The following is a 25,720-nucleotide window of genomic DNA, read 5'->3' as shown; positions in this document are numbered from 1 at the left end:
AGAAATGGATAGACTGATAAAAATCCGCTGAATGAGCCGGGGTCTTGATTTGTGCTTTGATGTAGACGTCTTTGTGCAAATCAGACAAATATGCCCACTCTTCTTCGCCATTTTCCACGAAGGATGGAAGGAAGGCAAGAAAAGAGTGACAAGTTAATTTAGGCATATACGGTTTTATCAAATTTTGGGCACTTAAAAGTGCGACAAGGAGACAGAGCAGTGTCGCATAAAAGTGCAGTAAATGACGGCCTGTGCAAAAAGCGCTTAAGTCAGACGAAATGCAACGTACATGCAGAAAACACACTGGTGTTTCTGCTTGATTGGGCCCTCAAGGTGCTCTGCACATGATGGTGAACTGGGCTAATGGTTAGGGACGGACACACACACACACACACACACACACACACACACACACACACACACACCTTGGCTGGGCTTTTGTTTCAAAAGCAGGTTAATGGGGAGTGAGGAAGAGGAGCGTTGCAATTTTCTGCTCTTTAGGCGCCAGAGAATTCTCTTCAGTGTAAGAGAGACCAGACTCTCAGCGTAATAGGCATTTTACACCCTCATCACCCCTTGCGCAAAACACGCGCACACACACACACACACACACACACACACACACACACACACACACACACACACACACACACACACACACACACACACACAGGCGCAACACAACCAGGAACACGCACTCACCAGAAACGTGTGGGAGTGTAATAGGAATTCTATGGTGTGTATTGACGGTCCCCAGAGTGCCAGTAAGTGTTAGACATGCATAGAGTCTGCAATGAGACAATCAGCATGCTGAAATTGAAACCTTGTCTGGAGTCACACAGGAGAGGAGAGGAGGGCAAGGAGCAGAGGAGGCACGGAGGAGAGGAACGAGGAGACCATTAAATAAAAAAAGAAAAAGAGCAGAGGAGAGGTGATGGGAGCACAGATGGTAGGAGAGGAGAGGATGGTGGAGCGGAATGAGAAGAGAGGAGAGACAGAGGGAGAGGAAATAGGAACTGATGTTTGTTTAATTGCCTCATAAGTGATGACAAAGATAATTATGTCGGTGGGGAGGAAAAAAAAGCGGCGCTCATCCCGGGCAGGGCCAGTGAGCAGCTGTATCTGTTTGTGTACGTGTATGCATGCGTCTCCCTGTCGCTTTCTATAGCCCCATCAACTGCTGTCCCCTCCAGCCACATTAAGTATAGGACGCAATTAAAGCATAACGGTTTGTGTCATATCAAATCATTCAGCTTAATTAACAGAAACAGACAAACACACACTGAAAAAGCACACAAATGCTCGTCATTTCAAATCATTTAATTACTCAGCAACATCCTGAATATTAATATCTCCACATCCTATACCTGGGGAGATGCAGAAGTGTGTGTACTGCCCTCCATCCACTGTGTGTGTGTGTGTGTGTGTGTGTGTGTGTGTGTGTGTGTGTGTGTGTGTGTGTGTGTGTGTGTGTGTGTGTGTGTGTGTGTGTGCATGCAAGTGATGCCCCCTGACTTTATATCTAATTGTCTTTTTTAATGACAACATTCCACCGTGAGCCGGCAGTATGTAATGAGTCAGGGTGTGTCAAAGTGCAGGCCAGAGCTGTCTGCTTGAGTTAAGCTCTTCCCGTCCACTGTAGGAGCCGCTGGCGTACGCGCTCGCACATGCACACGTGGCGCGCACACACTCCGGGAGACAGTATCAATGTGGGAGTTCCTGTATCTGACATGAGATTAAGAGGGCCAAGTGGAGGAACGTCGAAGAACTGCCCTGTTGCATTTGCAAGAAGAAAAAGGACCATCCTGTCACAGACGTGCACACACACACACATACACACACACACACACACACACACACACACACACACATGCGGTATGCAAGCATCCTGTGCTGTAAGTGTGCAGTAGCCTCCCTTGCATTATTCACAGTGGCCGAGTGATCGAAGCCTGGTTCAATAGCACTAAAGCGGCACACGCTGGAGAGATTTGTCTTACAAAACCTTGACACACACACACACAGACACACACACACAGACGCACATATGCTCTCAGACGCATTGATTTTTGGTGGTGGGGATCTCCCAGGCTTTGGACGAAAGGCAGGGACATGAGAAGGGTTTCCCCCGTCAGAGCAGCCCCCTGACACACACACACACACACACACACACACACACACACACACACACACACACACACACACACACACACACACCGCCTGAACCTCACACACACACTGTGCATAGGCAAATATAATAAGCAGGCTTTTTTTATTCTCTCAAAATGAGGAGCGGGAGATGAAGGAGCTGCCTCTTAGATCGGATGGGGTTTCATTTAGGGTAAGATGAGCTGATGGTGAAATAAAAAGCAGGAAAAAAGTGTAACTGATCATATTTCTTTTCTGCTGACTGTCAGGGGTTTTTTTTTGCATTTAACCATCAGGGGGCTTTTTGCAAGCGAGGCAGAAAGAAAAATCACGCATTGCATGATATGTCATCTCTCCACTGCAGTGTGTGTGTTTTTTTTCCTCCTCACTCATGCATGTTGAGTGTGAAGCTTTCACTTTGATGACCTGAATGGTGATTCTTTAAGGGTGTCACTTTATTCAGCCTCCCTGTTTAGCGGCAGCCCACCACGCACCTGCCCCCGTGGCATTTTTTGATCCATTAACATGTATCGACACGCCTGTAAACACTGACTCGCACACGCCGCCGTCCCCTGAAGACATGTGATCAACCAGACCCAATCCCGTGTAATCGTCTGGAACCCCCCTCTCACCCACACACGTATGGTTCCCCTTCAATCCCAGGTAATGGTTTGCGGCAGGGGGCTGAAGCGGTGGGCTTCTTTCCCTTAGCCCCAGTGTCTTAAGCTGCCATTGATTAAATGTTAACTGATATACTCGGCCCTGGCAATCTTGTTAGAGCTGGAGCAGGCAGGCAGCTAGACAGACAGTTTAGGACCCGCACCCTCCTGATCAATAGCACAGATAAAGATTTCATCCAACAATGAGCTCCCAAAACAAAAGGTATCTGATACATGATTAGGCCCGCAGGGACTCACACACACACTCACATGCACTGGAACATGAACACCTTCACACAGTGAGGTGACAAACGTGCATGGTTAAATCACAGTAGGATATTCACATCTGCGTACGCGCTGAAATGAGCAAACACACACACTCGCACTGTTTATACTCACTTATTTAGTCCACAATAATCATCCACCGAACCCATCTGAAGTCAATCTGTTCCACACCTAATGATGTAATTACAATAGATACACATGAGCACACACACACACATGCACAGAGAAGTTTGCAGACAAGGCAGCCCCTGACTTAGGGGGCTTAGATGAAGGTTAATTATCCTGTGTTAGTTCACTCAGGTGTGTGTGTGTGTGTGTGTGTGTGTGTGTGTGTGTGTGTGTGTGTGTGTGTGTGTGTGTGTGTGTGTGTGTGTGTGTGTGTGTGTGTGTGTGTGTGTGTGTGTGTGTGTGTGTGTCTTTTCTGCGTGTGCGCTCCTCTACCCTGCGAGCGTGCCAAAGGCTCCGCAAACGGCCGAATCGATGACTGGGCGACCCCAACTGTTAAAGTGTATCAATAACATTCTCCTATCTCCTTCCCAGCTATTGTCACTGGGTAGTTTGAAAGTCCAAGCCTGGCCGCAATTAAGACTTAATTATAAATCAATAGACAGAGCAATTTGAATATTGATTTTTCCTTTTTCTTCAAATTGTTAACATATTCTCCTCCTTGTCTTGGCTTTTCTGCTTTTTGTTACAGCTCTAAGGAGATCGATGCTTCCCTTTACTGTTATGAGAGAAGTGTTTTGGCATAATTGGAGCAGAAAGTAGAGTAAATGTCCTGATGAGCGTTAAAAACCACAGCTGGTTGACATGTACAGTATGTATAGAACAATGCCAAAGTGCATTTCTCAGTGCGCCGCACCAAAGAGCCCTTCAAAGGCCGATATCGACGCAGCTCCATAACCTGCCTTTTATTTAATTAAACCGTGTCTTTGCTGTATTATTTTCCCGCTCAGCCATTTTGAGGGGCTGTGAGATCTTCGAGTGGCGTGTCAGAGGCCGGGAGTCTAATGCATGGAAACATGGAGCTTTCTGTTTTCTGACGGCTAGCAGAGATAAGGTAGAGATATGGCTCTAGCACTGGTTCAAATCTAAAACAGATCCCGCCGCTGGGGCGGGGGGTTCTGGGAGTGAGGAAAGTGAAGGGAAGGAGGCCGAGCGGGGGTGGGGGGGGCGGAGGTAGCAAGAAAAGGGAATATTGTCAATTCTCTAAGTGTCTGGCGGTGTCTCTCTTTCTTTTCCTCTTTCTCTCATTTTTTTCCTCCTCCCCCCGCTCTCCCTCCGTAATCTGATTTATTCAAAGCATATGTGTGCTGCTCTGTCTTTGTCTGCTTCTATTAGGACCAGTGGGGGCCCATATGACATTATTTAGCCAGTAATGAAATGGACATTTTTTTGCATGTTTTTGAGAAAGCCAGAGGAAAGCCAACACTTATTTGTAACTGTCTGGAAATAGCAACTGTGGGGCAGTTGCCCCGGGTCTGGGTATTCATGTGGGTGTGTTGCATGTGAACACATGTGTCCGTGTATCACAGGTTCCATGTGTTGGAGATGATTCTGAGCAAGCTAATGAATATCTAGCTCCAAGATATTTTTCTTGCTCTTACTTGCCTTTATTCTTCTCCTGCCACCCTCCCGTCATAATAAGACAATGATGCACAGTGTTTTGCGCATTCTGCCATATGGGCTCAATATATATATGTATATGCATATTCCTAAATAGGCACAGAGCGAATTTCAGAGTAACATTTTGAATTTTTCTTTTCATAATTATCACCTTAGCACCTTATTGATTGTCTCATGCCTATAAAACGTAACGTAAACATAATAACAAAGACATTTGTGTAAGTATTTAAAATATGTCTTTTAAAATTTTACAGTATACACAGCGTGGCCCGTTATGGTTCTGTAGTGAACTATTGCAAAATTATATGTAACATAAAATTTAATGAGCGTATAACTGTATTTTCTTTATTTACTCAAATACTTTTACAAATGTTTCCTTTTTTTGGGCCCCATTGTTTTTTTTTTTTTTAATGCAGCTAAAAACGCGACAGTGGCCCAATAGGATAAAGATCTGTTGAAGCGCTCTCTATTTGGCCACTGCCCGTCACAGGTCTATTTTAAGCAGCGACACACTCGCACACATACACACAAACACAAATTGCCATTCTCTTAAACCATGGCAGCCATTTTATTAGATTCCCTGTTTTCAGGCTTCGTATTACTTCCCGGAAAATAAATAAACCTGGAATACATGACAAGGACCAGTCTGGTCAATTGGAACCAGTGTCGTGATAGATGGAAAGATAGAGGGATAAACAGAGGGACTGTGAAGCAGATAGGCTCAGTATATGAATGGATAGCTGTGTGAAATGATATGGACAGATAGATAGATCAGGTGGATAGATAAATGGATGGATAGATAGACGGATGAATGCAGCAGGGAGATCTCGTTGGGCTGATAGAGTTGAGCAGGTATGCCGAGAAACAGCTGCTTTCTTCATTAGGTTCATCTATCGATCCCGGACCCTCGCTGTGCGTGCGGCGTCTGCGCGCGTGTGTTTTTGAGGGGGAGACAGGGGAAAGACAGCAGCCTCTGTAGATAAGTGCTAGTAATAGAACAGAATGAATTCTTATCACAGAGATGGGAAGGCTATTAACCCTCAGCTCCCAGTTCTCGCTCTCTGCCTGTATCTGCTCTGATTCTCTCTCTCTCTCTCTCTCTCTCCGTCTCTCCCACCCTCCGTCCTCTGGTCTGGACCTGGTGGGGTCACGTTGGAAGGCGTGTGTGTGTGTGTGTGTGTGTGTGTGTGTGTGTGTGTGTGTGTGTGTGTGTGTGTGTGTGTGTGTGTGTGTGTTGCGGCTGCTGCTGTGTAGACTGCTCAGCCGCCCAGATGTTTATAATCAGGGGCTAGATAAATATTGGCCAGAGGAGTCATAAAAGACCAGGAAAAACAGAAAATAGAGAAAGAGATGAGGGGAAGATAAAACAGAGGAGAGGAATCTTCTTTTCAAATTATTCTTAAATCCTTCAGTAAGCTGTGCTGCCTCCTCAGTTCACCTACGCAGCATAAGGTGATTCAAGCCACCGAAATGCAATATGGCTGTTGTGTAAGATGCAGGTGTGTGTGTGTGTGTGTGTGTGTGTACACAGACGGTGTACTAGCCTATTGTGTGAGGCCAGGTGTTGTGGCAATTTTCTTTCTACCCCTGAACCTTTTGAAGAAAATATTTTTGTCCTTTGAAAACCCTTTGTGTTTGCTATTAAAGAATCATTAACACCGTCCTCCCAGTGCTTACGGCACAGAAAATGAAACCCCTCTTAACACGAAACAACACTTTCTGCCAGAGCAGCAGGCAAGACACACAAGCCTTTAATCTTGGCTATGTTTATTCGTATGATTGTCTTTTCCTTTTTTTTATTCAAAAGAGTAATAGATGTTTTGTTAGTCGCCTACAAGACAGCAGAGCGGGCAATTTGAGCGAAAGAAAATACAATGAAGTGTCTCAGGAAGTCGTAATTGACAACAACAAAGCAAATTTTGAGCTGCTGATACAAGCATTTTTTTTTTTGTTCACACAAAAGTCTTTTTTTTTCAGCTTGTTCTGTCAGTTCAACTTATTGACATTCACACCAGGAGCATATTAAATGTGACAATCCTATTGTTGGCTTTTTAGAAAAGCCCAGAAACAATAGATATTTTCTGCTGGTGTAATATGTTCTCGCTTGTTTTAGGCAGTAAATGCGTGGAAGGACGTGGAGTTTGCCTGCACTGGTCTGTGTGTGTGTGTGTGTGTGTGTGTGTGTGTGTGTGGGGGGGGGGTCACTTATTCCCAGGCCCTGTGCAGGAGCTGTAGCCCCTCTCTGCTGGGTTGATGTTTAGTATTTTAGACATGCTACATTAACAACATCTGGTTAAGATCTAAATGCTTGTTAAACGCGCTGAAACTCGGGAGGGGGGGGAAGGTGCGGGGAGAACGAGTAGAGAGAGAAAGAGAGACAGAGTAGAGGGAGTAAAGAGGGAGACTAGGGTAAATAAAGATTTGAGGGTGAGAGAACAGGAGGGAGGCAGATCACTAAGTCTGTAAGGTTATTACTCTGGCAGTATTACCACTGGCCCTTGACTGTGTGTGTGTGTGTGTGTGTGTGTGTGTGTGTGTGTGTGTGTGTGTGTGTGTGTGTGTGTGTGTGTGTGTGTGTGTGTGTGTGTGTGTGTGTGTGTGTGTGTGTGTGTGTGTGTGTGTGTGTGTGTGTGTGTCCACGGCTGCAACTGTGAGGGGTGGTGTAATGTTTCAAAGCTTTCCCATTTAAAACAGAGAGGCCAAACTAGAGCCATGCACGCGGCACAGGAATGTGACATCACACGGGCCGTATTGCTCTCTCACACACACACACACACACACACACACTTTTATATGCATGTATGTATAGAAATATATATAAGTGCACACATGGTCTCACAGGGGACGTGACCAGAGATGTAAGAAGGAATCAGCGTCAGCATCATGTCTAAGTGGTGAAGACGTGGCAGTTATGGATGTTAGGAAGAACATTATTGCTGCTTTAGTGCCACAGATAGATGGGTCATACACCATATCTAGTCTCTGTTATTATTTTTAGGAAATACAGCAGAACAGTACTGATAACTCTGTAATATATAGAGTCATAACATCAGTATAGTAATAGTTTCTGTTTGTAGCTGCTTAAGTATTTCTCATATTTCCTGTGATGCTTTCTTTGGCAGCAATTACGGTTTCGTTTGATGTCCTGCTTTTATGGTGTCTATGATTCAAGACAAACAATAACGTGAAAAAAATATTTTTTACCCTCTTAATGAGCGCTATCTTGGCCCTTAGGAAGCAAATTAGAGGCAGCTCAGCCCGGCTAATGAATTCAGCCATTTTGGAGGCTCCGCGTCCAGTTTCCTGGCGTGGCTTTGCTCTACAGTTGTGCGCCGTGCGACTGAGTCCTCCACCGGGCACATAATGACCCGGCATGGCGGTTATGGGCCCTTGGGGGGCGATGGAAGGGGGAGCGAGTGGTCTCAGAGCAGGTCATTATACAGCTAGAGGGCACACACGCACACACAAACACACAGCGCTGACACTTTCAATACATCCTCCATTGCCTCCATGTCCCACATGTCTATTTCTCAGTTTTTTCTTTCCAAACATCTCTTTCTATATCACATCTCGCCCCGTCCTGCTGCTTCTATCTGTCCTAAACGTCCTTGTCTGTATTTTTTAGATTTGGCGGCTGTAAAAATCGGTTTGTGCTACAATTTGTACAGAAATAATGTAGAGCGTGCAAATTTTCCTCTAAGATCATGTGAAGCAGCTACGTTATGTTTAAGGGATTTCAGGGGTTATTTATTGGAAAAACAAGAACGTTATTCATCAAGGGCCCTAATTGGTTACACTAGCCTTCAATTAATAGCTGAATCTAAAACCAGACTGATTTTTCCCTCTACCTCTGATCAAGAGTCACTTAATTATTCTTCAGCCCTAATGGTTAAACATAGGCTGGTGCTGGTTCCAGGGTAATCGGACCCAGGGCCTGTGGTTAGCTCGGGCTCACCGGCCGGCTTTAATGTTCCGACCGACCCACATCAAAGAGAGTCCCACCAGGCTGCCAAAATCACACACCCTCCACGCCCTGACCCACTCCCTGTGTGTGTGTGTGTGTGTGTGTGTGTGTGTGTGTGTGTGTGTGTGTGTGTGTGTGTGTGCGTGTGCGCAAATCAGTCTTCTGGTAGCGATTAAGTCGATGGGCCCTGCTGCCGAACTCTCTCTCTCTCTCACACACACACACACACACACACACTCACACTCACTCACAGAAACACACACTTCCACATGACAACTCACATGCAAACACATGCAGTCACTGTCTCACTCACTTGATCAATGGTTCACATCCACACAAACCCGTGTGCGCACACTCGGTGGCACGCGCGCCGCCGCACACACTCATGTGGTGTGTAGCTGTCAGGGTCAGTCAGAGGGCAGACGCTGTGCTGATGTATTGAGAGAGCTCGTCTGGGAATGTCCTCAGTGTGGAAACACATTCCTCGTATGCACACACACGCACGCACACGCACACAAACTCACCGCAGATCTAACCGACTACAAGGGGAAAGAAGTGGAAAAAAAAGCGCTGATGAGGCCCAGATGATCACCCCTCCTTGCGTATCCCCTTTTCTGTCTCTTCACCCTCATTCCTGCGTCTCTTTCCTTCTGTCTGGTCATTGTCTCTCATTTCTCTCGTGTTCCATCAGGATGTGATCAACCACTGACTGCAGATAAGGAACACGTCCACAGACCGTGTGCTCCTACTCAAAAAAACTGAATATTTAATTAGATTATTCTCAAAATGTGTTTTCACTTGCGAAATGGTGACATTACTAAAGTAGTGGACGCAGACATTTGTTTAAACAGTGTGTAGTAAAAGAAATAAATATTTTTAATTTAATATTTTTTTTTTTAAAATACTAATGATGATGATAATATTAATATTTTTAAAATAACTTTCATATATTTATAGATTTGTAGATTTATTCACAGCTATTTCAGTTCTTTTAATACTTCTTTTAAAGCATTGTCTTGATTTCACTGAGCCTAGTTTCTGTGTTTGTTTTTGGCCAGTCTTTGCTCACTCTTGTGTAAAATACGCTGTTCGATTTTTTGCCATTTGCTTTTCCGTGGTATCAAACAAGAGTCAAGTATTAGATCATCTAGTGATGGAGGACTTCCAAACCCACGACTCATGCGACACACACACACGACACACACACACACACACACACACACACACACACACACACACACACACACACACACACACACACACACACACACACACACACACACATTATTCTTCGTGCCTCCCTCTTGTGGGGATGAAAGTGGGGTAAATTAAAATATAAATATGGACGCTTCGGCACCAGCATTGAGAAATTACAATTTCTGCAGCCTAGTCTCTCCTGGCTGACAGGAGATTCTTCATCCCTTTTGTCACAGGCGTATTAATAAAACATCAGGAGCGCGGTGCAGTTGGAGTCTCTTTCTCCTCCCAGACGAGCGTACGCACGTACGCGGGATCACACGCGCACGCCTTGATATACTGTAGACTGTGTGCTCGCGTGTGCAGCATCCACGCTCGCGGGGCCCGGGCTGAAATGATGGCGTTCATGAAAACGAACACGCGCGCACGTGCCAGCGTCTGTCATGAAAATTTCATGGTGTATGTAATGTTCGCTTAATGTGTTGGTGCTTGAAGCGATGGCGCCAGCACTTAGACGGCGTGTCTGTTTGAGTGCACGCGCCCACGTGTGCGTATGAAAGGGTTAATCATATCATGTTTCCAAGGGGGAGTTTGCAGACCCCTTGTGCTCATCACACAATGGCCGAAGTGATTGTATGCAAATGCAGGCTGACCTCAATGCACCCGGTGCCTGATTTCTATGAATATGACACTGTGTGGCTGCCTGAGTGTGTGTTGGAAAATATGGTTATTAAGGCAGTGCAGGATTGATGAGCACAGCTTTTTTGCACATGCACACACACACACACCCACCCCACTTTAATTCTGTGGCTGAGTGAGGGGTTTGTGTTAAGAGACCCCCCCCTCCCTTTCTTGTTTAGATGACATGAAAATTTTAACGGTTTCGCTCTGTGTGTGCGTGATATCGTGTGTATGATTTGACAAATGTGTGCAAGTGTTTCTGTTTCATTTTCACATCGGTGTGTGCAAGCCCCGGCATGGAAGAAGGCACCGTGTGTGTGTGCGCGAGTGTCTATATGTTGATGTGTGTGCGTGTACATGCCTGGTTATCTGGCCTCTCTCAGACTGCTCAAAATTCATTACAAAGTGACATCAGCCCAACCGGAGACAAATGATGGCTGGATGAAAGGGAGCGCTGGGGCTCGGCTGGGATTAGTGTTAGCTCGTGCTGGCGACACATATAAACACATACGCGCCTGTGCACACACACACACACACACACACACACACACACACACACACACACACACACACACACACACACACACACACACTTTAATCCACTGGCAGAACACTGCAGATACACAGAATTATCAAACAAGGGGCTGAACTCTTTGCGATGGGCAGGCTAATCTGCTAATAGTACAAAACTGCATGTGAGTATTGTCATTGGACGCTGAATTCAAATTTACACACAGGTAAAAAAAAAAACATACACTCATACACTCATAATATCTGTGTACAGAGATACAGAACATTTTGTAAACTATTGTAGAGTGCTTTGTTATTTTTTGTTTCTTATCATATAAATGAACAGATTTGTCATTTGTATGTTTCTATATTATTTTCTGCTGCTTTCAGGCTGTTCAACTAGATTATAATGGAAGCCATTTGTTAGGATGCGTTTCAAAGCAAATGCAGTGAAACATGCTTGTTTTTTTTAATGTATTTATATGCAGACATGCAAACTGAATGACTCAAAGAGTTTCCCAGTAGGACATGACTGCGCTGCCTTCAGTGCACGGATGGCTTGTGTTTCACCAGAGCTATTTTCCAGAGTAGAAGCAATATTTGACTGGTGACACACTCCAGCAGAGTAAACTGGACCTTTGGTCTGAAACAAGGGGGTTTATGAGGATTAACTGAACAAGAACAAGCAGGAATATTTTCAAAATGAATATGACGCCACAAAAATATAACAAAACATCTGCTCTATCGCTCACGTCAAGTTCCATGGGAGGTGTCCTGTGTTTTTTTTTTCAGTGCTCTGTTTTGTCAGGGAGCGCCATGGGTCATGTAGCTGTTTTCTGTGTGCACTTTCAGATGAGGCTGCTGAGGATGGTGAGCGACCTCCCGCCTCCTCCTCCAGACCCGGGCCCAACCTCGCCGACCGAGACCTGACTGGCGGCAGGAAAGCGGAAGGTAGGTCCACGCGCAGGCGCGGCTTCAGAGCATGAACCGCAGGCTTCCCCTCTCCTGAGTTACTGCTCGTCCGCGTCTCTGTCTCCCGGATAAGGTACTAACGTGTGTTTAACATGTGAGCGCTGCTGACTAGCCTCCATGTGACCTGCTTTAATCGTTTCCATCTGACAGAAAGTGAAAGAGAGAGAGCGAGCGAGCGAGCGGGGGAAAGAAGGAGAGAGAAAGGATGGAGGGAAAGAGAGGGATAAGTTGAGTGTTGTGGATATTACCAGGCTATGTCCAGGCCCCAGATTATTTTTTAATCAAATCAGTTTGCGTGCTTGTAATTTATAAGCGCCTTGCATTAATCTTTTCTCGTTCTTGTGCCCTCTCCGATGACATATTAATTTTTCATAAGCACAGGATTAGATGGGGGGCTGTGTATATGTTTTTCTAATATTGCACCACATCCCTGCAACCCTTAAATGAGTTTTTTCCCCCACTGCCCTCCCTTCATTTTTCTTTCTCTCCTATTTCTCCCAGCTCAATCCATCCCTTAATTGTTGTCCAATCTGTGACCCTATCACGAGGCATTACCTCGCATAAGAGAAGTAGGGGGTAAAAAAGCGTTTATTCATTTGTTAGAATGGCAGCGTTGCGAGCAGGGAGGGGCAGCAATCCATCCAGGACGGCTGGGTGTTTTTGTTATTTTGAGCATAGTGGGGAGCACATAATGCCTTTGCTGCAAGGCTGTGGTCAGGATAGCCCTGGCTTTGTTAGATTTGATTTACCCAAATAAGAATTCATATGGTCTTTTTATGTATGAGATGGAAATCCATGGCTGGGGATGAATATTACATGGATCTCTCCCTCTCTTCCTAACCCCCCCCCCCCCGAACTCGCTCACACACCAGCATCCACACACCTTCATCTATCCATCTCCGGCTCCCTCCCCACCTCCTTCCTAGCACGCCGTACCTAGTTCCATAATGTTGGGCTCAATGAGGCAGAAGGAGAGCTGAGAGAGGCTGGGGCCTATTAGTTTTGCTAGTCATCTATCTTTCAGCTCTGTCTCCCTGACAGGCCCGTCTGACGGACTGGCGGGGAACCACCATCCATGCATTTACCGCCGCATATTACGGCTAGCGTCATTTAACACCACCGCACACGTGCAAAGAGGCGAACCAACAGCGTCCAGGTCCCTCCCGCTTCTTTAAAGCGCGCTTACGTATGTGCGTGACCCCCAAATGTATCAGTATCAGCCTATTGTGAATAACTTGTTTAAGGACTCGCCTCGGGGTCAGCGGCTAGTTTGTCTGGGAACCCAGTTACAAGAAGTATGTGGTTTGTTTAGTGTTTTGTTTTGCATCTGGATTAAAGGAGGTTTCAGAAACTCAAATGCCAGAAAATGCAAAAGGGAGCCTGGTGTGTCAGCGTGTTGTTATGCGGGGGTTATCATCAGAGACAGGGCCTTGTTTTTCCCCTTTTCCATCTTAAAGTGGTAAGATTTAGCATCTCTTCCTCAGCCCCAAATCTCTGGCAAGCGTGTGTGTGTGTGTGTGTGTGTGTGTGTGTGTGTGTGTGTGTGTGTGTGTGTGTGTGTGTGTGTGTGTGTGTGTGTGTGTGTGTGTGTGTGTGTGTGTGTGTGTGTGTGTGTGTGTGTGTGTGTAGCCCTCCTGGGACGGGATTACAGCGTGACCAAGTGAGCAGTGTGTTTGTGCACTTCATCTCCAAGACCAAGATCCTTTAAACAAAGAGGGGCAGATAGACAGGGAGACACAGAGGAATGGAGGGGGGAGGGGCGGGGAGCGACAGAGCAGGCTTTTCCCCCTTGCTTCATTTACATTGTCTTTTTTTTTTTTAATCCCATGTCACTTTAGATTAATTATAATCCGTGTTACATTTTCCATGCAAATGTCCCTGATGTGGATTACTTCCAGATAGCTTTGTGCTGCGTGTGTAGATGGCACATGTCGCCACCATGGCTCAGGGGCCCACTTCTTATAAATAACCAACTAAACAAAGGCCCCAACATGGAAATGAGCCTGTCAGGAAGCCCGAGGAAATTACGGATCTCTACCTGCTTCAAATTAGCAAAGAAATTACAAGTTTTCTCATTACTCTACTTGGTGTGCAATTGTGAATTGCGCCGATGAGCGAAGCGGCGTCGCTCGTATGCAGCATCAGATGTTACGCGCTCCATATTAACTCGCCCGCGATCACAGCGTTGGCATCTTTATTTGCATGCGTCTCGCAAATTTGTTTAACCCGAGATGAGGGCTGCGCTCGTTTTCCGTCTCTTTAAGGTGCAATTAAAATATATTAAATACATTAGCATGTTTAATTACCAGCGGATGCTCATGCGTGTGCTCCTCCTGCGTAATGACAGCTTGTTGAACGTCTCCCACAATTTGGGAAATTTGACAAGGACGCGCTTGTGTTTGTTTCTCATTAAAAAAAAAATAAGCAGATGATGGAGGAGAAAAAAAAGATTCATCATCAAACCACCAGACAGCTGTTATTTCCCCGTCCTTGTCCTCATCGCCGCCTCACTCCATCCCATTCCCTCTGTTTCCCGACCTCCCTCCGGCTAGATCTGGGCCTGCTGAGTGCTTCAGTGGGAGTTTGGGGTTCAGAGTGTGTTGCTGTAATGTTATCAGGTGACCGGGGGTCAGCCTAATGCGTAACCTCAGAGCAGTAGGCCAGTAAATCATGCTGGCCGGCCCTCCCTGGCCCGTTTTGGCCAGCTCTCCCTTCTAGATTTACTGCTCCGTAACCTTAGCCAGTCTGCCAGGGCTCACAACAGCTAAATTGAATACTAAATCCAAGCTGCCGCCACCCAACCTGCTCCTTCTTAATTGACAGCCCCCCCCCCATCTCTGCTCCATGTTGGTGAGTTTTTTTTTTTTTTTGAATTTCCATGGAATGAAATGTCAGGAGTAGAATCTAATTGTTTTTCGGCCGGGGAAAGAAAGGCGAAAAAGCAGTGATTGGTTTGAAAGCCTGCTTTAAGAGTCGATTCTGAAGCAGTGGTTTTATATGAAATCAACTGTATTTGGAGAGATACAGAGATTCAACGTTGTTTTTGTTTGTGTGGAAATCTCATTATCTGGGTTCAGTTTGCACAAAACACCTCACCCTTTCTGACACAAAAGGGCAGACTCCAAAGCAGAGCCACAGGAAAGACATTAGGTGTGATGGTGCTGTCGGTGACCGAGCTTCTTTGTGGAACAGTTTAGGACAGAAATATCCCAAGGTGTCGAAAGCCGCGGGTTTCTGTGTTCCTCTATCATTTATTTTTTTGTTCTGGCTGTTTCTCTGCCTCTCTCCCCCCATCGCTCTGTGCTTTTTCTCCGTTTGATCGCCCGCTCGCGCGCATGCAAGTGTGCGTACATGCGGCTCCCTAAACACCATTGACAGTTGCAAATAAAGATGGGTGGTAAGTGTGCCGCTCTCTCCCCATGCAATGCAAAAGGGGTTGAGTGTCGTAAATCACCTTTTGATTTATCTAATCAAGCAAGGTCCTGCTGCATGCAGACATTTGTCATTGGCGGAGGTAGTGGGGGAGTGTGGGGAGGGGGGGGCGGCGGTGTCAGGTTTATTCTGCCCCTCCGCTTCACTGGGCTGCAGCTGGTGGAGCCCACATAAGGATGATGGGATGGAGGGAAGGTGAAAAGGGAGGGGAAGGAACAGGGAGGAGGAAAAAAAAAAAGAACACGGCCATTAAGTGTAGGGCGCAGATTCAGAGACAAAGGAAAATGAGCATAGTCTGCTGCTCCTGCCTTGCTCTTAATTCTGCACTCACCCCATATTTTAGCAGGGATGTTTGAAAGACCACAGGCTGATTTTCTGTCATGAGCGCCTAGATTGTTCCAGCCCTCGAACGTATTTGCGTTACAGGTAATATTGTTATTGTAGGACACTACAATTTCGAATGCATCTCCGCCTCCAAACAACTTTTATTGTTCCTCCCGCAGAACTTGCCATTTAGAGCGTCTGTGGGCCTTTAGAGAGAACCGCTTTCTCAGCATCCAAGGTTAACCAATTGTTTTTCTTCACGCGAGCGTCATTATAAGTGTTGATGAAAGCACTAGGTCAAAGACGAATCCAAGCCAGAAGGGCAGGCCGCCGTGCCGCGCGCCGACACGCACGCACACGCGCTGCACAAACATACATTTACATTCAATATGACAGTAATCAATGGTGATGTGTGGGCTTTTTTTTTTCCCCCGGACCCACATAGTAAATGTGTTTGCAGCCTCTTGTCTGACAATCGCCTCATCTCTTTTCGCAGGGATGTAATTTAGTTGCAAATTGACTGGAAGACGGGGGCAAAAATTGAAAGTTGAAATTAGAAATGGTCATAATAAATATGGGAGGCAGGGCTCTGGAAAGGTCAGGTGATGGGACGGGGGGCTGCTAGCCTGAACCGATCGGGCCAATGGCGTGTCAGAGGCCTGTCATGGACGCACATACACATATATGTGCATACGCACACACAAAGAAGCCCTGCAGGCGCCATCGCGGGCAGTGGAAGACGAGATTACCCCGCTATTCTGAGCTGCAGAGCAATTCTCGGATGTTCTTGGAAATTCACATTGTGCCCTTGTGTTTTTTTTTCCTCCACTCTCTCTTTCATTCTTCCCTCCCTCCCTCTCTCTTGTCACTTTTCTTGACAGACCAATATTTCAGGCTCCAGATATAGGGGATTACAAATAAAATAAGTGGAACGCCTACTTAATGCAACAGAATTAAAATGCATGAACGGGCCGGAGGAATTGATATGCACCCAATACAAACACGAGCCACAAAATAATATGAAATACAATTTTTTTTCAACCCCCTCTCCATGTATCAGTGCTTTGATTTCCCCCTTTTTTTTCATTTGTGCATCTAGCGTGAAGCGTTGATTCGCAAGAGTGAGGCTCACATATTGCCTTGAGTGACCAGACGAGGGGGGGTGTAGCGAGGGGAGGTGATGGCTTAGGGGGAGGGGGAGGAGGAGGGAGGGGAGAGTTGCAGTTGCTGTGTCTTTTGTGTTGTGCCGAGTGGCTGAAACGCAGTGGCAGAATATAGCAGGGGCCGTCCAGCCTGTATCTTCGCATGAGGCTACTGAAAAATTTATCAGCGGTTGCAGCATTTACTAAATACAACCAGAGGCTGATCTCCCCACATTGAGCCGTGCTGTTAACGTCACGCACACTTACACGCACGCACACACACACGCACGCACGCACACACGAGCAGCGCTGTTACTGTACCACCAGCCGTGACCAAGCCCTTTAAAATTTAGCATCTTGTGCAGACAGAGACGTTGTAGAGGCAGCGGGGGAAATGTATATGAACTAATGAAGTGTATAATATTACCATAACATTTAATGTATGTCGTGCTGTGATAATGAGTCTGCCCGAGTTTCTTCCATTTCACATGTCCTCAGGGCAGAAAAACGTGTATATGAATGTGAATAACACGGTCCACACTTGTGTACTTGTTTATGTCATCTTGGTGTCAGGTCATTTTTTAACATTATCATCACTTATCTGTGTCTGAATATTCATTTTTTTCCCCACTTTGTCATCTATCAACAGCCGTTTGACCACTGTGATCTAACACTGTCACAAAATGTCAGACATTGCAATTTGTTCACTGCACTGTGAAAATTTTATATTCTTGATATATCCTACATTAATAGCTCCTTTCTCATACAGTATGTATGTGTGATCTATGGGATACGATATATCAGTTTGACACGAAGGCCCATTTATCTCCTCTGTGTTTGTCATTCTTCTTCAGTGGTCATTTAAAAAAGCTACATTTGTAAAATAAGTTTCTTTTGACCGTTTTGTTGCAGTTTTATAGCAAGCTAGAATATAGTGGGATTTATTATAGCTAAACTGACCTTATTACTCAAATGAAGCCATAAAGTTCTAAAATGGTATTAGTTAAAAGCTAAATTTCTAACTCATGTATAATGCTTCTCCGTTTTTCTCTCTTCCTCCAACTCTTTCCAGGAATGAATGCCATATCCAAAGAGGTTACCGGACCGAACGCAGCAGTGAAACATTCCCTCCTGCCAGACAGACACATTGAAAGTCCACCCAAAAGGCCAAAGTCTGCGTCTGCTGAAGGAAAGACCTCTGCCAAAGAGCAGGTAAATCTGGACGTAACACTAATAACTAACATGGCCAGTTTCCCTTCATAAGCACTACAATCATGCTTCCACTGTCACTGTGGGATGAACTGATGGGAAGAACTGTACTTCTGACTTATAAGCAGAAATGCTAAACTAAGCATTTAGCAATCACTGGCGCCAGCTGTCTATCAAAGGGTTAAATACAGTTCACCATTACCTTCCTGACAGTGCTTTTTAGCATCAAGCCCAGTAAGCCTGCCTTTGTGTCCTTAAGTGGAATACTTTCACCAGTCTTAGGTCTCCCTCCCTGCTTCCTTTGCCCCATTTTGCATCTCTTTAAATTATATGTGTTTTTAAATTAGATTATGAAGTATTAGCTTGTCTGGTTCTGGGCCCAGCAAGGAGGGAGGACTTAGTCATTTCAGAAATGGATTCTATTAAGACAGGTGGTGGCGAGGCATCTATGTTCGGAGTACTCCCTGTAATGAGGGCAAGGCATAGCTTGGATACACACCTTTGTCATCTGTAATCTTCTGATTAGAAATTCTGGTCAATCGTGTTTTCAGCTAATAAAATTGCATGAGCTGAGAGACTTAAGTGAATTACATGAAATACAGTTGATCTGTGTTTAGGTGGGCATGGGGGTTGGGGGTGTAGAGGTGACTGTGGTGGGATGAGGTAGTGAAGAATAGCAAAGACCTCAAAATCCAGGTTTACATAGCAGTTATTGGTTATTTCCCTCCCTAACTGTGTGTGAAACATGGTGCATTATCTCCTTTTGCAACCAGACGCTCATTTTATTGTCTTTCATTTTCAGGTTCAGCAGTGTCCATACTGCAACTACAGCAGCAAAGATGCCAATCGTATGCAGCTCCATGTGATGTCCCAGCATTCCATGCAGCCAGTGATCCGCTGCCCGCTGTGCCAAGATGTCCTGAGCAACAAGATTCACCTGCAGCTGCATCTCACCCACCTTCACAGTGTGGCTCCCGATTGTGTGGAAAAGCTGATTCTAACTGTATGTGGAGATAATGATAGTAAATAAGATCTGTGTGTATCAGCAAAATATGGGTTTTCTGCAGATCTGCTAATGTGTTTGAAAAGATAAAGCACTTTTAAAACAAATCTTTAACCAGCTTTACTTTTGCCTGGTTACTAATACTTTGAAATACAGAAAACATGATTTTTCTTTTTCTAATTTAAACTTTAAGAAATGCAAAGTTATTTGGCATTGAGGGATTTTTAATCATATTTTAATCATACTTTATCTTGTCTTCTTAGGTTGTTGGACCTGACACAGCAACACCAAATAATGTAATGCATCCCCAAACTGGACAAGACAAAGGTCTGTCATTAATGGATTCCTCTACCTCCCATACTGATGAGCCAGGAAAGTCTCATGGTGAGCAGAATATCATGCTTTACTTCTCAATTTATTTACTTAATTTTCTTTCTTACATTGTTTTCCAACTAAATGTTAATGTCTAAAGACTATGTGTACGTTCTTGTATATTTCTATATTTTGTATGGTGTTTATATTACATTTCTACTTTCAGGAAACATCTCAAAGGATGAGTTGAACAGTCCAGACAAGAATGAATTGGACCTGCAGGGTGAGGAACTTAAGCCCCCAAAAGAGGCCTCAGAGGCCCCAGACTGGAAGAGAGCCAGTGGTTTAGGACGTGATAGCAAGTCCCCTGATGCTCTGCAGGACCATCTCAATGAGCTTCAAAGACTCCAACAGCAACAACAGCAGCTTTCAGTATCTGATCGTCATGTCTACAAATATCGTTGCAACCACTGTAGTCTGGCCTTCAAAACCATGCAGAAGCTTCAGATACATTCCCAGTACCATGCCATCAGAGCAGCCACTATGTGCAGCCTTTGCCAGCGCAGCTTCAGGACATTCCTGTCCCTCAGGAAGCATTTGGAAAATGGACACCCTGAGCTTAGTGAAGCTGAGGTGCAGCAACTTATAGGGAATCTCCCACTAAATGGAGATATAACCGAGAGTGAGGCCAGGGCCTTGGAGGAAGCTCAGGTCTTTGACCATGACTTAGACAAAGATGATGATATGGACCAGGAAGAAAAGCCTAGTCCTACAGGAAGTGACAGTAGCTCTCTACTAGATGAAATGGGAGCAGAACCAAAACGAACCCTACCATTTAGAAAAGGGCCCAATTTTACAATGGAGAAATTTTTGGACCCTTCAAGACCATACAAGTGTACGGTATGCAAGGAGTCCTTCACCCAGAAGAACATCCTACTAGTCCATTATAATTCAGTTTCCCACCTACATAAACTGAAAAAGGTCCTTCAAGAGGCATCCAGCCCAATTCCACAAGAAACAAGCAACAGCATTGACAATAAACCATTCAAATGCAATATCTGCAATGTTGCCTACAGCCAAAGCTCCACACTTGAAATTCACATGAGGTCAGTACTCCACCAGACCAAAGCCAGAACAGCCAAAGCTGAAATCAGCAGCAGTGTCACTGGCACTAGTGGCCCAGTGCCTGCAAAAAGTCCAGCCCCAGGCACACAAGGGAGCAGCAGCAACTCGGACTCTGCTCGAAGCGGAACACCCTCTGCTAACAAAGAAAACACTGTGGAACCCAAAGAACTTACCAGCAGCAGCAACACAAAACAAACAGCAACTACTGACCATGTTTCAGCACAGACAAGCAGCCACCAGTCAGCTCAGTCCTCTGCCCAATTACAGTTGCAGCTTCAACATGAACTTCAGCAGCAGGCTGCCTTCTTTCAGCCACAGTTTCTTAATCCAGCTTTCTTCCCCCACTTTCCAATGACCCCAGAAGCACTGCTGCAGTTCCAACAGCCACAGTTCCTCTTCCCATTTTACATCCCAGGAGCTGAGTTCAACCTTAGCCCAGAACTTGCCCTGCATTCGGCAGCAGCTTTTGGAATGCCTGGCCTTACTGGATCATTTCTCGAGGATCTGAAGCAGCAGATGCAACAACAGCACCAGATGCAGCAGGCTCAAGCCCAACAACAGGCTCAACAGCAGCAAGCCTCTCAGACACAATCACAAATTCAGCAACAAAAAAATCAGCAACTGCAGAACCATAAACCCAAAATTGAATCCAGCACCATATCAATTTCAGAAATTCAGATGTCAAGGGATGCAGAGGATCACTTAGAAAAACAAGAAAACAGAGCAAAGATTGAAAATGGAGGGGATGCATTGAGCGATGGAGGAAAAGACAACAAAGATTCTAAAAAGTCAAAGTTTTCTGAGCCATTGATTCCCCCTCCTCGTATTGTGTCAGGAGCTAGGGGTAATGCAGCCAAAGCACTGTTGGAGAACTTTGGATTTGAATTGGTCATACAGTACAATGAGAACAGGCAAAAAAGTCAAAAGAAGAATAAGGAAGGAATTGAGCAACTGGAAATGAACATGGACAAGCTTGAGTGTGGGATGTGCGGAAAGCTATTCTCCAACATGCTTATTCTTAAAAGCCACCAAGAACACGTGCATAGTCAATTTTTCCCATATGTGGAGCTTGAAAAGTTTGCCCAACAATACAGAGAGGCCTATGACAAGCTCTACCCGATAAACCCTTCTTCACCTGAAACACCGCCACCACCGCCACCGCCGCCGCCTCCTCCTCCTCCACCTCCTGCTCCAGCCCCAGTGTCGGCTCCTCAGCCGCCATCTACATCGATGATTAAACCCCAAACTCCAGTACCTTCACCAGTTCCAGTTTCCCATCAGGGCTCACACCAGTCCTCTCACCAGGTGCCACCTCCACAGTCAGCACCTCCTCCTCCACCACCTACTGCTCCTCCCGCTCCTCCCCAAGTGCAGCTTCCAGTTCCTTTGGATCTGCCTCTTTTCCCACCTCTAATGATGCAGTCTGTCCAGCACCCAGGCCTGCCCCCTCAGCTGGCCCTCCAGCTGCCGACTATGGACTCTCTACCCACAGACCTTACACAACTTTGCCAGCAACAACTGGGTCTGGATCCAAACTTCCTCCGCCAGTCTCAGTTTAAGCGACCTCGCACTCGCATCACTGATGACCAGCTCAAGATCCTCCGTGCCAACTTTGACATTAACAATTCCCCCAATGAAGAGCAAATCCAGGAGATGTCAGAAAAGTCTGGCTTGCCACAAAAAGTCATAAAGCACTGGTTTCGTAACACCCTCTTCAAAGAGAGACAGCGGAGTAAAGACTCTCCCTATAACTTTAACATTCCTCCCATTACTACTTTGGAGGATATTCGAATGGAGACGCAGCTCAGTGCACAGGAATACTGCCGATCTGACTCCCTCAACAAGAGGTCATCAAGGACTCGGTTCACTGATTATCAGCTGAGGGTACTTCAGGATTTCTTTGATACTAATGCGTATCCAAAGGATGATGAAATTGAGCAGCTCTCCACTGTGCTTAACTTGCCAACCCGAGTCATTGTGGTGTGGTTCCAGAATGCCCGCCAGAAAGCCCGCAAGAGCTACGAGAACCAGGCAGATTCCAAAGACAGTGAGAAAAAAGAGTTGACCAACGAGCGATACATCAGAACCAGCAACATGCAGTACCAGTGTAAAAAGTGTAACATTGTGTTCCCACGTATCTTTGATCTCATTACTCACCAGAAAAAGCAGTGTTACAAAGATGAAGATGAAGAAGGCAACGAAGACAATGCCTGTGAGGAATATTCCGATTCCTATGAGCCAGGTCCAGCTAGGATGATGTCATCAAGTGTAGAGTCATTCAAACAGTCCCAAACAGCAACTGCCACCAGTTCTGGCTCAAGCTCCCCTCTGATGGCATCTCCTTGTGCTAGCATGGGTAAAACCTCCCCCAAGCCGGATTTTGCTGTCGACACTGACATTAAACAAAATGAGACTGCTCCCTCACCAGTGCTGAAGTCACTGCCTGAACCCAGACCATCTAAGGCCTGCACACCTCAACCACCTCCAAAGGCTCCCCAGCCACAAATATCAAGACCCCATTCCCAGCCACAGGCAGCTGCCGTGCCCTCAAGTCCACTCTCTCTGGCCCTTTCGTCCCTAACAAACAGCCTTTCCCACCAGATGCTTCAGTACCAGTGTGATCAGTGTAAAATAGCTTTTCCTACTGTTGAGCTATGGCAGGAGCACCAGCACATGCATTTCTTGGCTGCCCAAAACCAATTCCTTCATTCTCAATTTCTTGAAAGACCCATTGATATGCCGTACATGATATTTGACCCAAACAACCCCCTAATGGCCAGTCAGCTGTTGTCTGGAGGCCTTTCCCAAATTCCCTCTCAGGGTAGCTCTGGGTTGGCCTCAGGTTCTGGAGCAATGAAAAGGAAACTGGAGGAAAAAGATGAAAGTGCTAATGACAAAGACGGTGGAAACAGTGGTGAAGAGCAACACAGAGATAAACGTTTAAGAACCACCATCACACCAGAACAACTGGAGATTCTCTATGACAAGTACCTGCTTGACTCTAACCCAACAAGAAAAATGTTGGACCACATTGCACGTGAGGTTGGCTTGAAGAAGAGAGTCGTGCAAGTTTGGTTCCAGAACACTCGTGCAAGAGAGAGAAAGGGGCAGTTTAGGGCTATAGGACCATCACAATCCCACAAGAAATGTCCCTTTTGCAGAGCACTGTTCAAGGCTAAATCTGCTCTAGATAGCCACATAAGATCTAGACACTGGCACGAGGCTAAGCAGGCGGGCTTCAGTTTGCCGCCAAGTCCAATGATGAATCAAGAGAATGAAAGAGGAGAAAGTCCAAATAAGTATCATTATTCTGACTACCCACAGCTGCCAACCAAGACTGAGCCAAACGAGTATGAGCTGCCTGCTGCATCCTCAACCCCAGTCAAACCATCTGAGGCGCAGTTAAAAAACTTCTTAAGCCCTTCATCCTTAAAAGCTGAAAACTGTGATGAAACTGAAGGGCCCAATATTAATTCAGCAGAAACTTCATCATACGATCTTAGTAAGATGGATTTCGATGAGACATCATCAATTAATACCGCTATTAGCGATGCTACAACTGGAGACGAAGGTAATAATAATGAGATTGAGAGCCTTACCGCCAATGGAGGGGACAAGCTCAGTGACATCAAGAGTGGCCTCATGGCAATGTCTGATAGTGGCAATGAAAGATTCCAGTTTAGCATGGTGAGTCCTGCTCTCAGCTTCTCTGGAAAAGACTGTGACTCCTATTTTAACTCCAGAGATGATGACATGGATGAAAATAATGACAGGAGTGAATCGTCAAGCCTAGCTGATCCTAGTTCACCTAGTCCATTTGGGGCAGGTAACCCCTTTAAGTCTGTGAAAGGAAACAGTGCTGGGGACAGGCCAGGCCACAAGCGCTTCAGGACCCAGATGAGTAACTTGCAGCTCAAAGTACTTAAAGCATGTTTTAGTGACTATCGAACTCCTACAATGCAAGAGTGTGAAATGCTGGGCAATGAGATTGGACTCCCTAAGCGAGTGGTCCAGGTGTGGTTCCAGAATGCCCGCGCTAAAGAAAAGAAGTTCAAGATTAACATTGGAAAGCCATTCATGATAAGTCAAGGCTCACCAGAGGGGCCCAGGCCTGAGTGTACTTTGTGTGGTGTGAAGTACACTGCCCGGATGTCAGTGCGAGATCACATCTTCTCCAAACAGCACATCACCAAAGTGCAAGAAACCCTGGGCAACCAGGTGGACAGAGAAAAGGACTACCTAGCACCAACCACTGTTCGTCAGCTGATGGCTCAGCAGGAGCTGGACCGCATGAAGAAAGCTGGTGAGGGAGTTAGCCTGCCCGGCCAGCAGCAACAGACTGCAGTGGACAACAATAATGCACTTCATGGCCTCAGCCTACCCTCAGGCTACCCAGGGTTATCTGGCCTTCCACCGGTGTTACTTCCTGGGGTTAATGGGCCATCATCACTTCCTGTTTTCCCGCCCAACACACCTGGTGAGTTAGTATGACGAACAATGAAAGAAATATTAAAACTCGAAGCTTTATGAACTGAGCTATATCATGCACTATTCTATACTACTGGTTATTCTGTATCACAGTGGCGTTTGTCCAAAAGTCTTATTTTTTAGAGCTATTTTAACATTGACGATAGTGGGAGTTAGTGCATGCATAACGTCAGTTTTAGAGACGAACTGCTAACTGATAATTCAGAGATTTTTACAACAAATGTATCTATATCATTGCTTTTATTTGTGATGTTTGCTTTTCCCCTTATTGTAGGTTTGGTACATTTATATTATAATGTATTGGCAGACTGAAGTGATCATAAAGCGCATGTGACAGTTTTGATCCATAACAAAAGCCAGTGACAAATTAAGATCTCTATCTTATCATAAAAAAACACATTGGAGTTGAATATATAAATATTGAATATTTCCATATTTATATACCACTGTATTTCAGCTTTAGCGTCTCCCGGTGCTGGCATGCTTGGGTTCCCTACACCAGCCACCCCCTCTCCTGCCATGTCTCTCAGCACTACCCCAACCAAGACTCTTCTTCAGACACCTCCTCCTCCTCCTCCTCCTCCTCCACCTCCTCCTCCTGTTCCCTCCACACCTTTGGCAGCAGTAAATCATACAGAGCAGCAAG

At 45.6% G+C, this 25,720-nt stretch overlaps 1 protein-coding gene across 3 annotated transcripts in view; it reads left to right on the top strand.

The window, feature by feature from the left end:
• Positions 1-25,720, top strand: part of zfhx4 (zinc finger homeobox 4) — a 243,340-nt gene that overhangs the window by 213,474 nt on the left and 4,146 nt on the right. For all 3 annotated transcript variants that reach the window (XM_055508360.1, XM_029146686.3, XM_029146685.3), the window contains 6 exons: positions 11,920-12,018; positions 18,010-18,149; positions 18,949-19,149; positions 19,413-19,533; positions 19,688-25,063; positions 25,532-25,720. The exon at positions 25,532-25,720 is cut by the window's right edge and continues 4,146 nt beyond it. In XM_055508360.1, the coding sequence (XP_055364335.1) occupies positions 11,920-12,018; positions 18,010-18,149; positions 18,949-19,149; positions 19,413-19,533; positions 19,688-25,063; positions 25,532-25,720 (6,126 nt within the window). The remainder of the gene's footprint in view (positions 1-11,919; positions 12,019-18,009; positions 18,150-18,948; positions 19,150-19,412; positions 19,534-19,687; positions 25,064-25,531) is intronic.

This window comes from Betta splendens, chromosome 4 (assembly GCF_900634795.4).
Source record: "Betta splendens chromosome 4, fBetSpl5.4, whole genome shotgun sequence".
Taxonomy (NCBI): domain Eukaryota; kingdom Metazoa; phylum Chordata; class Actinopteri; order Anabantiformes; family Osphronemidae; genus Betta; species Betta splendens.
The sequence above is the reverse complement of the archived record's forward strand: the minus strand, read 5'-3'. Positions and strand labels throughout refer to the sequence as shown.